The 15555-nt window shown below is 37.0% G+C and overlaps 1 protein-coding gene across 1 annotated transcript; it reads right to left on the reverse strand.

Annotated features, from left to right (window-relative positions):
• Positions 1–1151: 1151 nt before the first annotated feature.
• Positions 1152–13316, reverse strand: LOC124285524. The gene is made up of 2 exons (XM_046721763.1): positions 13060–13316; positions 1152–2026 (listed from the first exon to the last, which is right to left on the reverse strand). The coding sequence occupies exons 1-2, from the start codon at positions 13155–13157 to the stop codon at positions 1354–1356; spliced, it is 771 nt and encodes a 256-aa protein (XP_046577719.1). The 5' UTR covers positions 13158–13316; the 3' UTR covers positions 1152–1353.
• Positions 13317–15555: the final 2239 nt, after the last annotated feature.

Here is a 15555-nt window from a genome sequence, read left to right on the forward strand (position 1 = left end):
ATCACAAAAATTATAAGCACTAAGAGCCACCGACTGTTCATCACTTTCCACATGTGTTTCCGTGTTTCTAGCTCGAAAACTGCTTACCGGTAATCCAGTAACAAAGTGATTTAGTTTACCACCCCTGTTGACTGCACAACTTAATTTTCTACAAACTTTGCAGACTATAGTTTTGCTTCAGTCACATTCGAGCCACAAATCATATTTCTTGGGAGACAAACTATGAGGAATAACATGTGCACATCTTTTTATTTTGGATTTTGAATCACATTTTTGCTTAAAATAATCATGGAAAGTAATAGTTGCATAAGTTAAGTGTGCCACCAGGGCACGGAGAAAATGTTTCATCCATGCCATTTCAATATTTACCATGTCACTGAACACAAATTCTGCACTATTTCGATCACTGATAATACATAAATATTGCTGTTTCTGTGCCATGCTTAGTGCCACTAGTGCCATGCTTTAGATTACCCTGCCATTTCCATATGCCAGAGTTGAAGGCTCCCTTGACATAACACACCTTTCACTGTGTCCACCAGTTTGGGCAACAAAGACATTCCTCCTTTCAGGAATATTTGGTCTCCCTTTCTTCAATTATCTGCCATTTTGATTACAATATGAGTGATATAGTAATGATGATGGTGTTTTTTGTCTTCCAACGAATGTGTCCCACACTTGTACCGCTCTTGTGGAAGGGTTCTACAAGAAGTTTAAACATCAGTTTGACGCCCCATGTGATAACAAGGGTACCAGTAAAATAACATCATTTTCCTTTGCAGACGAAACTCATTTTAAGACTTAGCAGCTTTATGAATAGCAACAAAGCCTCGGACCCAATTAAGTCACTTTTCAAAAAGTTCCATTTTGACAAATCTTTGTTCTTCTACCCGCAGGGTTCTTGACATACATGACAACTTGTTCCATGTTCATACATGATAAGTGTTGAGGCACAGACTACTGCCAGATTCACTATTCTAGCTGCTATTCTAGATGCTACATTCAAGTTCATCTGTATCAGTACAAGATAGAACTCTACCATTGTCTACTGTTCCGCTCATTCACTGCGAAGATTAGAACATTTAGATTATATCAACATATCCAAATAGTTATTTTCCACATCAAATCATAAATACAACAATGGCTTTTATATTCATATTAGTCATATTTAATTAATTTAATAATTATTATTTTGTTTAGCATAAAATTAGAAACATACTTTGAGGTTGATCAATATTTGTTTCCACAAAACTCAAACATGAAATAAAACAACAAAAACAAATACGCTGGATGTCTGCGGTGAATGTCTTCATAACATTGTCCCATAACTGTCCATAAATTGTTTTTAACTTTTCAAATCTTGTTAGAAACCTCAAAGATTGCATCAATCAGGTCATTTTTCTTCTGTAGGGCTTGCACTGCACTATTTCTGTCAATGTTCATTTGAGCCATCATGATGGAAATATCTCTCCTGTCAAGTCCTGTTTCATCTGCGGATTTCTCACCAAAAACCTGAAACACTGCCTTTGGTTTTACACACTCTCTGATTAACTCTCCTGTCATTAATCTACCCTTGTGAACCACTTTCATTTTTTCTAAAGGAATACATACATGACACCCAAATAGTTTGAGTATTTCTTGTCCTGTCCAATCGTCCAGAATCTTTAACTTGTGCTTCTGTTTGTTTGATTTTACATAAACGTCACAGTAAGCTTTTTCTTCATGAAACACTGGTGTGTCATGATGATGTTGATTGTTGTGGAGGTAAGACAAACCGCTGTTGTTGCTGCTGGGGGAAGACTGCCCTCGGGATGCCATCAGTCTGTCAACAGCTGAGTGGAAGTCAACACGTACTGTCTTTCCATCTGCCAGGTGCGGTGATCCATCAGTTGAGTCAGAGGCACTACTATTGGTTTTGCCACTTTCACTTGTAAAGATACTTTTTTGGTCATGGCCACTGGAATCAATCCTCCTCAAGCACATAGACTTGTGAGCTCCCCAGTCTTTAACTTGGCAGCCCCGAGAACTGGAAAGAAATATTTCATCAAATAAGACTATGAAGAGTGTGAAGAAAGTATTACTTATGCACTGTTTGGATGTAAAATCATGTGACACTGTGTGCTGAAATGGAATGAAATAGAAACTCAAAGATTAATAGAATAGTTTGAGCGAAATAGACCTCAAATGTCAACTAACCTCACAAACTGTAGTCTTATAGAGTTTTTGAACGTGACTACTTGAATAGTCAAATGTTCACATGAACGGTAAACATACACATACACAGTTATGTGGACCACAACAATATATTTCTAAAAATAAAAAATAAATTAACTATTCCAACAAAAACATCAATTTTTCCTCAGTTTAGCATGCTATGCTACTATCAAAATCACATGAAATATGGCACAGCGCAATGTTTAAACACCTTTTGCAAGAGACATTTTGATAGAAACTGCCCAGAGTGGAGAAAAACCTGATATTTTGTACTCGTGTCCTGGTGGAGTGTTTGATAAGACAGAGAAACCTGCCAGTACATTTCTGATTGATATCAATGGATGAAGAAGTAAACCAATTTCTGCACCTACACTTGTTCAAAATATGTGCAGGATTACTGTCAATACTGACAGCATATATGTGCTCACATACTCTATATTTAATAACCGCATACAGTGATGTGTTTGACGGTGAAGGCAAAACTGGAAGGACTCCTTCATTTGGAGATTGAAAACAGTGCCACCCAGTACAACTGTCTTGTTGCATGATTCCCATTGCTACACAGACTACCTTAAAAGAACATTATTACACCTGTCAGTGTTCCAACTGATTGGATTTCTGCTTTCTGTCTCACACATAACCATGTCTAGCCTGGACTGTCTTAGACTAAGTACTACACAGACCTTTTGGCTGCACTTAAAGAATTTCATAGACTTAGATTTACTGCAGAACTAGATGCTATTCATTGCAGACACACAGATACTTACTTGTTTCTCAATTTTCATAACAAGTACACAGTATCAGATACATTCAACAGAACCTGACTCCATGATGATAAATGATGAATGATTCAATTTTGCATGACCTTTATTTATAAATCTCAATTGTATGATTACAGCTATGTAACTGATTTATGAGTACACAAATGTTCATGCTGTAACAAGTCACATGGAGAGAAACGTATTACTTCCAGTCACTTGCTTCCCAATTAAAACACACGATGACAGCAATAAGATGGAGGATTTATTGTTACCTGCACCAGCCATTGTTAACATGCACCAGTGTAAATAGTGAAATCGCACCCTGACATGGATTACAGTATGCCATCTGTAGTGAGACTCGCCTATAAGGTGTGCACACTCTAAAAGCCTTCTAAATGAAGTCAAAACCTAGGCACACGATCGCTACAATCTGGGTATTTTATCTGTCATCAACATTCTACTTCTACTGAGGTTTGATAAGGACTTGGTTTGAGAAAGGTATTGAACCAAACAATTTGGAATTGTCCTTGCGAAGTGTGACACAACCCCACATCTGGTATTTCTTCATGTGCTGACGTGTGCGTGGGCGACGTCTGCGATGGAACACCGCGGTACAGGCATGGACTGTGAGAAACTGGCCTGTGAGTCTGGTTCAGTGATAAATAGCGGCTTCACACATTGTATACATGTGGGCAATCGAACACAGGTCTTGAGCGTGACGAGCTGACACTTTAACCATTGGGCTACCCCACCGGCCCTGCAGTTAGTTGACGTTACATCTGATGGACATCAAAATACTGACTTAAGGCTCTATTCATTAATTCGTTAGATTCAATTAGTCACTACATGCCATCAATCTACAGTAAAAATTTGCACAATTGGGATACGATGACATATTTCAACCAAGTCAGCGAGCCTGATCACCTGAACCCGTTAATTGCCTTTTACCACAATCATGGGTTGCTGAAGACCGATTCTAACCCAGATGTTCATGTGTGTCTTCCGTCAGTAAGGAGGACACTGATGTATTATATTATTGACCTGAATTGATCACACAGCTATTTATCCTTCTACATTATGTTAACATCCTGATGTTGTTCAAAGAAGTGATGAACCAGTGTAACTCTTATATTCAAACAAAGCGTTTCTGTTGCACATATAATAAAGCATATTTTCTAAATATAACGGAAGTCCCCATACCCTTCTCAGTGAGTACATATTGCTGGAGATATTCTGCTTGCTGACATGAGTCAACACAGACGTTTAAAGATCAGGATATGCTGCAGGAAAAAAACATCTATTGTTGTCTGAAACAAAGGATAGATATTATTAGTTTTCCTGATATGGAAGATCTCTGTATGGAACTAGATATGATTGTTAGCCATCAAATATGAAATATATTTTAACATGAGCTGGAATCGAAGCGTACTGGGAAGATTTCACAGAACCCACAATGAATATATCTTATTTGATATGGCAAAGTTGGTTGGGTTTAAAAAGAAGAATCAAATTCAAATCAGTTATGTGATTGGTTAAAAACAGGTTATATTGAAGTTCACACCCCGAAATTTGATTGGTTGAAAATAGATTGAATATAAAGTGTTCCTGAAATTACATTGAACATAGGATGAAGCGAATCCAATCTCAAAATCCTGTTTTGAAAACAGGTTGTTCTTAATTTTATCAACAAAATGCCTTTTTATATGACGTCATAAATTTAATATTTAAAGGATATCGAATTTGATATTAAAGGGAAAAGCATCTGTATAGGTATTTACATTATGGGGCGGTTCCAGCACAATGTATACCAGAGTTGTGAAGTGAACATGGCTCTCCTAGTAACTCACTTTGACACAACGCTGGGAAACATTATACCTTTTTTCAGAGTTACGTAAATAGCTTGGTGCCTGTCATGTGGACATAGAATCCCCATTAGAATCAATAAATCTGACAACGATTAACGTTACCTACAAGTGAAGTATGTTATGTCAAAATGTCAGCACGTTCGAGCATCAAGCTTTGCATTAACATAGGAGTTATTTCCCTTACGCTTTGTGAAATTACTGTAGCATGTCAAACTTTATGAAGACTTCATGAAGATGGTGTATCTATTTCTCCCTCTACAGGTGCAGGTATGTCAAACACATGTAATATGTATCTCTTGACATGATTAATCAGTAATACATTACATGATATTTGCATGCACAAAAATAATAATAATAATAATTTGTCTTAAAAATCAAAAGTATATATGTGTACATGAAAAGGGAATTTTGCATCAAATGGAAAGCACAAATAAGTGTATACAAAGTGAATACAATGTGAACATTATACTAGCCATGGCAATTATAAAATTTAGCATTTCTTTCTATTTAGAGTTATCTTGTCTCAGCTGCTAAATGGACAATCTTTATGGACAATTTCAGCGTCCATTATACAGTGATCACATGGATTCAAATGTAGACTGAACATAAATTGTGAATACACAATGCCATTTAGAAAGTGCTCAAATGTAATGTATGTTATATTTTGGAGAACACCTTCTCAGTAAAGACAGATTCTAATAAATTTGTTAGGTTGAGTCCCATTCCAGATTTGAAGCCACAACCTCAGAGTCAGGCACCAGCACACTAAGTCATCCATCTAGCTCACCCAGCCACTGCAGCTTCCACAAAATGGAAGTCGGATATAAATTGATAATTAATTAATTGGACCAGTCTAAGTAAACTTTTAGGCTCAGTATTATTCGTTACACTGATATACTGAGTCTAACAAACCCTAGTAGACGGTCACGTCAGCTAACCTTTATTGACCTATGACCGTCCAATCAAACGCGAGATGGCCGAACAGATTTAACCAATCAGACAATGGGTACTATTTTGGGTTCTGCGGGACATACAAAATGGTTTTGGGATTTTCTCTTCCCCGGTCACTCACTGACTATCAACAAACGAAAATCCACATAAAACACAGATGTTTGACCTGCAGTATATATGCTTAGGGGTTTCTGCTGACATGATTACTGTTAGCTTATATTTAAGCAACATGCCATCCTGGAATATTGACAAAAAACGCTATTTTCAGCGACTGTGAATAATGGTGTCTTCCATGTGTATCACTCGGAAGAGACTGTGCGGAAAATAGCATTCAGAATCGTTCGGGTTTTCGAGGTAAAAGTTCAAACAGTATGTGCAAATGTTAATTTTCGTGATTTGGTAAGCTATGTGCTGATTGGTCAATTCAAAAGGTTAGCTGACGCGACCTTCTACTAGAGTTTGTTAGACTCAGTATAGCAGTGTAACGAATAATACTGAGTCTAAGCTTACATAGACTGTTAACTGGACTATGTTGATTTTCTGTCATGAATATTTGGGAACAAGACAGTAAAATGTTGGTAACATACTGTTTACAACATTGCAGATGAAACTGTATTTTACTTTATTGAATATATCAAAGTAATGATTCAGCAGAGATAATTAGGTCTATAAGGTATTACCGAAATACGATTTTCAAAAAAAACCATGAAGTTTTATGAAGAGCCCTAGTATAAACTAAAATCTTCAAAGACTAACATTCACAACACATGTTTCCCTTTGAAATTCATTGACAAAACAGCATACTTTACACAAATTGTATAAAGAAGAACATGGAATCACTAACTATCCAACCTTATTTTGAGATTGCTGTTATCAGATCCATAACATTTATCTTTAGGGCCTTCATATGCAGAAAAATGGATCTGTATAAGCAATTAGTGTTACTCACTGTCAAACACTGGAGCTCCCAATATATTACAACACATCGCACTCTACCCATACAAAAATGCCAATACACAGTCATAGAAGTTATACAAGTCAAGTTATTTAACACTGTCAACACTGACAATATAGAGCACTGGTATTCACTGGTATTACAATTTATAGAAAATAAATGCACATTCTGATTTGTTTAAGGTCACCGAGTGAATGTAAGACAGGACATCTCAGTTACTTCTCTGTTTAGCGTTCTCCAAACATCCCATACAGTGACCCTCACTTATCCCTCCAAAGCTTAGTCACCGACAGTCAAGGAAGACGAGAGAGGAGTACAATCTTGTTTTTCAGTAGGAGGATTTGGATCTCAAACTGTACTAACATGATTGTTCACAAGAATAGAGATTAGCCAGTAAGTGTGGATCCCCCTCACAACTGTTGCACCATGCTTGCCTCTAACAGTCAATAAATCATATCCAACCTATGAGAAACAGTTGATTGTACTTAAATGCCAGAGTAGAGAGCACTGGTAAAAGAATAAAAACAAGTCAATTCCACATTAACATAACAGGGATAGAAATACTTTTTTTCCGAGGTGTGCCTTAGGGCACCAGGCAAATATTTTAAATGTGCCTATCAGAAATCAAGTGTGCCCACCTGTTTTTAGAATAAATGACTGTAGCAATGATGATGATCATTTGAAATTTATTGTTAGTAAACAACAAATGTAACCTGTTTTCTGTTATCACTGATATGTCTTCTGTTTAAGATGTCTTTCTTAAGCTTCATTTGTTCTGCTTTCCCAACATCTTTAATAGCTAAGTGACAGGTTTACTTGTTCAATATATCTAACAAACACAATGTCCTGTTCAATAACTGAACTATCAGTACTCATTACTTTAAATGGAAAAGCAACCAGATTTCTTTACATCATCTTTCAGAATTCCAGTGATTTCCTGGGCGATAAAGTCAATAAATGTTTTTGCTTGTTTGTTATTTGCGTAAGTGTTTTGTTTTGGGGATTAAATGACTAAAGGTGAGTTATGTCTCTAAAAAATTAGGCATGCCATAAGGGCTCCGAGGACATTTTTTATCCCGTGCCATTTCAATATTTACCGTGCCATTGCATGCTAAAATAGGGGGTATTTCGAACCCTGCATAATAATAAATAATACATTTGTAAAGCGCCTAATATCCACCTCAGACTAAGTTAGAGATGCTCAGTGGCGCTAACATCGTGAGAAAGTATGATACTTTATGGATGGCAACTTGTTTATCATATTGTAAGGCAACATTTTGGTATAGATTCTCATACCTCCTGCTTGACAACAGTAGAAGAATCTACACCAAAACGTCGCATCATAACATAATAAAGAAGTTGTCATCCATCAAGTGTCATACCTTTCTTATTATTCATCAACTTCTAAAATGCCAATCAAACAGGCTCGCTGGTTTGGTTGACACATGTCATCGTATCCAAATAGTGTAGATTGATACTCATGCTGTTGATCACTGGATTGTCTGGTCCACACTCGATTATTTACACACCGCCGCTATATAGCTGGAATATTGCTTAGTGTGGTGTAAAACTTAACTCATTCACTCACTGATGCACTCAAATCGTGCAGGAAACTGAAAATGATACATATGCAATCTTGCGATCAACTGACTTTGTCTGCTTCTCACCCATTCTCCACTAAGTGGGACGATTTTGGGTTTGTAACATTTAAAAAAAAATGTTTCGAATATTATTCGAAACGTAAACAATATGTTCTTTTAAGCATTGGTGTTGAGTTTGTGAATGTGTTGTTAATCATATTTCATCACACATCACGTCTAGGATTGAAAGAGTTCCTGATGTACGGTAAATATGAAGAAGACATGAAATTTCAGACCATTTAAGAATTTTATAGGTATTTGTCGTTTAATATCACAACTTGACTGGCCTTCGGATGTAAAAAGCGATATTGATGCAAAGAAAAGTGAAGGTATTCTCTTAATGGTGGACTAAGTAAAATCACTGTTTCTAAGGAGCGGATTTCAGGAACATGAAAACGTATCTGATGTACTTTTCATTGTCATTGTATTGTATTATTGTATCATTCAAAATGCCTTCAGACATGTTTCCATGAGGTAACACAACTATTTGGAACAAAATACATATTATGAGAATAGATATCCTTTACACCTGCAACAGTGAGACAGAAGATGCCTGTTTAATGCATCTGATGGACATATCTTATTGTTGGATATCACTTTAAAGAACAAATTAACTTTGTTTTTTCTTACTCTTTTAACTATTACATATGAAAGATTTGTGGTCAGTCTTATGCGGAACACCAAATTCATTCTTTAAAACTTGTGGTTAATTAGTACAGAGAGCGATTAAAAGTTGCCAAAAAGTCGCCCTGCTTCACTCTCGCCAACGCGTTACCACAGACAGGTTACGTAACTCTGTCGCCAGAGCACTGCAGTGACGCCGCATGAGGAAGGATTTTCAGTTAGTTGTATAGAAAGTGTGTAGCAAGCTCGTCATTTTGATGATTTCGACATCAACGAAGACATGCCGAATCGTTGCTTTGTCGTCAATTGCTCCTAGAGGTCGAGCGATGGTGTCGCCATGCACAGATTTCCACAGGACCCCGCAGTTCGTGCAAAATGGGTTATGTTTGTGAGTGCGAAGCGAGCGTTGTGGAAGACTGAAACGATATCTTACTTGTGTTCAGATCGCTTCACGGATCAAAACTACTTACTAGTTGTAGTAAAATATGTATATGATTGATGACCATAAATATTTTCAATGGCACAACTTGTAACAACGATTTCTTCCTCGGAAGCGAGGTTGTGGTTGAAGTAACAATAATACTGTAAGTAGTATTATATTGACACCCACCTCGCTTCCATGAGAGAAATTCTTATGTTATAAGCTATGTCATGCAAAATCCTATTGGCCATCAATCAAATACATATTTTACTACCAGTAGAAAGTAGTTTTGATTTTGTAACTCGGTGAAAACAAACCTAAATAGCATTTATACTCAGACTGGCGGATGTTCACGACAGGGCGCGCCGCCATTTTTGAAAATCGCGAAGTCACGGGCTAAAGTCTGTTAGAATATTAATGAGATTATGGTTTGTTTTCATCAAGTTAGAAAATCAAAACTACTTTCTACTCGTAGTTAAATATGTATTTGAATCATAACCAAAAGCACTTTGCACGACACAACTTATAACATAACGATTTCTTCCACGGCAGCGAGGTGGGGGGTCGAAGTGACAATACTGTGCGATAAAAATTTCTTGCTACATTCACGTGGTTAACGTCCACTCACCAGTATGTAGATACTAGTCAATGTACGTCTTTATATTTGGTCTTATAATCCTAATTAGTTTATTATCATACTTGAATGCATTTTGAAACTAAATAAAAAGCAGACGATCTGCTGATACGTTTAGTGCATTTATAACAGGACTGTAATATCTAGACATTTTATAGATTGCCAATGTGAATGATAATTCGCACACACGCCCTAGTGTATGTCTCATTACACTTCACGGCGAAAACAACGATTTCTGTTGAATGCTACGACAAATGAATAAAAACAAAATGCAAATATTAAAATTAAAACAGATTAAATTTATAGGAACAATGTAAGGCTATTACCTTGTTCGAGGAATGTATCCATCAATATCCCAAAAAACGAGTGATATGCCATTAACATGATTAATCTGCAGCTGTTCCAAGTAATGTGTCTTTTAACAGTCTAGTATACGAAAAAGTGATAGATCGTTTCAGGTATGTCACATTGGTGTATAGTCTCATTGGTCACCCAAGATAGCAAACCTGGCAACTGATTGTATAATGTCCACCATTCTTTAAAAACGGTAATTTAGTTAGCCAATAATGAGCAATCAATCACTGTATTGGCGGTTAATCCTTTGAAGAAAGGACGTTGTTACGCAGACACAGACACGACAGAGTGTATTCAGTATAGATTAGTAAATCTACATACATAAACACTACCTTTTGACAAATCCGTTGTGTAAGATAAAAGTAATTAATCAATCAGCGTGTTATCGGTTAATCCTTTGATCGATGTTTATAATGTTGAATATTTACTCCAGACACAAGAAATGCCAAATGGGAACCTTTGTCGGGTAATCTAAGTGGTGTAACCACTAATTATACCTGTTATAAATTCATTAACTGACCATCAAGTGAATGATGACAAATAACATGTCTAGGTTTATACCACCTAACACGGGGGTACAACGAGGGAGTATTAATTGCTGTATTGCATGCAATTTTAACTGCATGTGAAAACTTATGGGCCGACACTGTTTTGAGAATAAAAACAGAACTTGTTGTTGCATAAGAAATACATATAAGCATTTGCTGTGTGCTAAAACTGTATGTACCTATTTACCTAAGTAAAATTTCAGATTCTTCTAGCAATGGCAAAATAGGGTTGTTTAGTTTACCGATGCAAATAAATCAAATGTCAATTTTTAATATCATACGTAATCAACGTCATAGATGTACTTGTAACTCTCATTGCCATGACATGATTAAATATCGAGGTAAAAAAACTCAGAAATGGGATCAATTTGGATCAGTCATTATACAAATAAGGCCTAACGACACCAAGCGATTTTGACAGAATCGTCTATGAAAACAAGTTGTCACTCGGAAACTAGGCAAAGCAGGAGACAAAATTATATGACAGAAGATTGTGAGAACATATAGCTTTCATTTTCCACAACAGTTGTCACGATTTCAGGTTTATACAAACCTGTAAACAAGATAATTTACCCCCTGAAATGTAGATGAATTCTGCATCGGCCCTCATATCTATTCCTCATATGACGTCACAGAGACGCCCCGCTCTGATTGGATGAAATTTCGTTCGCGGGTGTGAATTGTGCACTGTTGTCAAAAAGGTCGATTTAAGTTGATTAAAGATCGAAGTGAGTAGTTTTAATGACGGGGTTTCATTTATAGCGATGCCAGTTAGTGATTTATGTATTTGTACCCCCCTAGAGTATATGTGATCTTTAAAACAACAAAATCAACTCAACAATTCATTGTCGGATAGTACCTTAACACAATATTAACTCAAACAACCATTAACATTGTAATGCGACTGGACAATGTAACCATATATAACCATTATTTTACCAAAACATAAGACAACGAAATCATCCTCAGATATGTTAACAGTATTATCAGATACATGGATTAGAGTTTCACTAACACTAACTTTCAAGAGTTACATTAATCACCGTTTAATTTATGGAAAGGAGATTAGAGCATGACCACAATAACACTCATTGATAAATGTAAATGTTTTATAAACATGATCTAACAAACAAATGAATAATACCAAATTACATCAAATACGTTAACATACAGCAGTGTATGAGATAAGCCAAAAACCCAACCAGACATCAGGGCTGGTAACTTCAAATTGTTACCAGCCCAAAATGGATTTAACCAGACCAGACATCAAGATATGGTGAATTTACTCAAATTTACTAATTTTTTTACCAGACCATCAGGCTGGCTTGCTGTAAATTTAGAAATCTAGCCCGTCTCGGGCGGTCAGACGGGCCTTATTTCATACACTGCATACAGTAAGATACGTTAAACATTTTTGTTAGCATTTGTCACAGAGAGGGTTCAGTCTAAGGCTAAAGTTAAGATTATCATGCATATGCCGATGTAATCCGAATGAAAATAAAGTGACCCTTGTTTGTGGTTAAGGTATCTGATGAAAACGTATCTGCTGACCACTAACGTAGACCCCAGGTCATGTTTTATATACTGGGGATGATTGAGGCAAGTATATGAATATTCTTGATAAGTATTTGATACTGTCCACCATGAGGCCCTAAACCATACGATTAATGCAATGGTTGGTGTTTAATTAACTAGGTTCAGTTAACGTATCTGATGAAAATCGAATGTCACATGCCTTTAATCATTTGCGTTTGCAATTACGACAAAGTGAAAGTAGCAAATTGGAAACAGATTTCAGTTGCTTGACTTTCATGATTAGCCCAATCACCTTGTGCACTTATATTGTTACGGGGTACATTCTAATATTTTCACTATGTCTGCAAAAACGTATATTAGTTCATTCTCATGGTGAGCAGCAGTGGTATGCCCCTATCATTTCTGTGCAATGATGAATAAACTGACAGTATCAGTATCATAAAATTGGATCTTTCCTTTGGCGCAACATTCAGGTTGAAATACGCAGAAATAGAAAATACTCCAATTTCAGAAATATATCGAAGAAGCAAGCGAGAATTACTTCCTTCACACTTACCAGTAGAAAACTTCCTGACACTGAACGCATCGCTTCATTACTGAAAAAATCTGACCACAACAAGCGCAATACGGAAGAGACGCCATTATCGCTTCCATGGAGACGAAAGGTTGCACGCGCTGGGATGGAGCTTGTTGGTGTGCGGAGCGCAAGTGAGCACTCGCCACTTTCCGTAACCTCAAAGAATCGGAATAGAACACTAGTATGTTGGTTGGTTGTTTGGTTGGTCGGTTGGTTGGTTGGTTGGTCACACTCAGCAATTTCCAGCTATATGAATAACATGAGTAACGAATGAAAAGAGTTTGTGATGACTTACCTCCCTTGTCCCGTCAGATATGCTTGTCATGTGTTTTCGGGAATCATGCACCTTGCCCCTACCTTTTGTTTTAAGGTACCATGGAAATTATAGTCTTGGTTAAGGGTTAATTGGAAACACCAACAAAGCAGTTAACTTAAGAAATATCACCACCATCTGCCTATCTATAAGAAAATGACAGTTCCTTATTGCATAAAATAATATTCACAGTTTGCAATTTATAGACGTTTTACACATTAACGTTAACCAAGGAGACTAGAAGACGCTGTAGATTATCCCTGCGTTAACCTACATTGTCTTCTGTTAATCCGTGGTTCCTTTGTCTGTCTTAACTAACTGAATTGTCAGCTAATGGCAATGATAGTGATTCTTCTTCTATTCTATCATTTACCTGATCGAACAATTTCATGAAAGCAATTATATATTTACTAAAATCTAGACTAATGTTTTATCTGTTTACGAACAGCAAAATATGTGCTTTATTTGGCATGTGCATTGTACTTACGTTTTTATTGTGTAGCTTATCGTTCAACGAAATAATACGGCTCATACATAATTTGGTGATTGATAAATGTGCTCGAGTTAGTTCAAAATGACTTGTACTAACCCCGGGACATACATTTCATAACCCGAGTCGACAACGAGCGAGGTGTACGTGCGAAAGGCCATGGGAACATATGTCAAGTGCATTAGGCAAGGGCGGCATACAGCCCTTGCGTCGTTCAGCATACCTTTAAAATACATTTAACAAAACAAAGTTGGTAAGCATTTTCGGCTCTATAAATGCTAAATACGTTAGATCACTCGGATTCCGCTGTGTAGTCATTATATATACATGTATATTTATAGATCCTCGTTGTCTCCTATAAATATTCACATTCATACGTACATAGCATTTCCCCATTTTATAGTCCAACAAAGTAAGGTACTGTATCTGCAGTCATTGTTTCTCTGTCTGCAACTCATATTTTCAGCTTTTGTGGGAAAATGTCTTCGTCAAGGTGCCGGTCTATTCTTCTCTTGAATTTGAAGCCACAGACTGTCAGAGTAGCATTGTTCTTTGTTAATGTCTATATCACCGCCTATATGTTTCAATGACTGGTGCCTAATTTCCTGGTCTTGGAATTCCAGACTTCCAGATGCTTGGTTTTCCTGAAAGTATCGGCAATCGAAATGGATCTAGGATGTTTCTAGGGATTTTCGGATCTTGTACGTTTGCATACCAGTTATTGATGTCATAAAGTTTTGGTTCGGGACCAGAGAGGGGTATTCTTTTGCTCGGTTTTGAGGAAAGTCTGCAGTCTACATCTGTAGACGTTTCTCCATATTGCCGGGCGGAAGTGAAACATTCATCGCTTCCAGAGAGGAACACATGCATGGTCAAAGATGTCAGCGGGACATGGAACATTGAAACTTAACAACAGTGGCTTTAACAACATTGACTGCACCAGAGTAAAGAAACACTGTCATGTGACTTGCAATTAGATTTTTAAATTTCTGTCCTGAATGTTGCCCTTGTTTGTTCCTTTGCTAATATCAACTACACCATCATCTGAGGTAGACGCTGACCTCCACCTGATGTGCGGGATTCTCACGGACTCAGTAACCGTATGTTTGGATGGTACTCCCTATATGTCCAAGCTTGTGGCCACATGTGTTTGTATTCCATTAATGGATGTATGGTCCTCGATCGCGATTAACACGAGAACACCAACAGATCCTCTCGAGGATGCAACAAGTAATGGGCTAGATAAAACGCGTGCTTCTTGCTGAGAGCTGGAGTAATCAACAACCATTTAGAAGGCCTTCGTTGTTGTATGAAAATGAAAAAAAATCAAAATTCACACCAGAACATAATGTTTCTGGCGTTGTCTGAAGCTGAAACTAAACTTTTAAGTCCATCTCAACTGCAAAACTAAACACATGTAAGGCTATATCCCAAGACTATTTCAATATGTGTCTCAAACAACAATACTAATGAATGTTATTAAATTCAATAGTTTATGTACAATACAAGAGAACAAAGTGGCTGCTCAGCTGCTGGACCATGAACCCTGGCATGTGTAGACTGTTGGCGGAATGGGACACCAACTGTATCAACTGAGTTAACCTGGATAAGAGTTCAAATATACAAAACCGGCGTGCGACTTCAAACACTGTAACTATGGCATTCATCCTTG

This window comes from Haliotis rubra, unplaced genomic scaffold (genome assembly GCF_003918875.1).
Source record: "Haliotis rubra isolate DU_JTF1 unplaced genomic scaffold, ASM391887v1 Scf361, whole genome shotgun sequence".
Taxonomy (NCBI): domain Eukaryota; kingdom Metazoa; phylum Mollusca; class Gastropoda; order Lepetellida; family Haliotidae; genus Haliotis; species Haliotis rubra.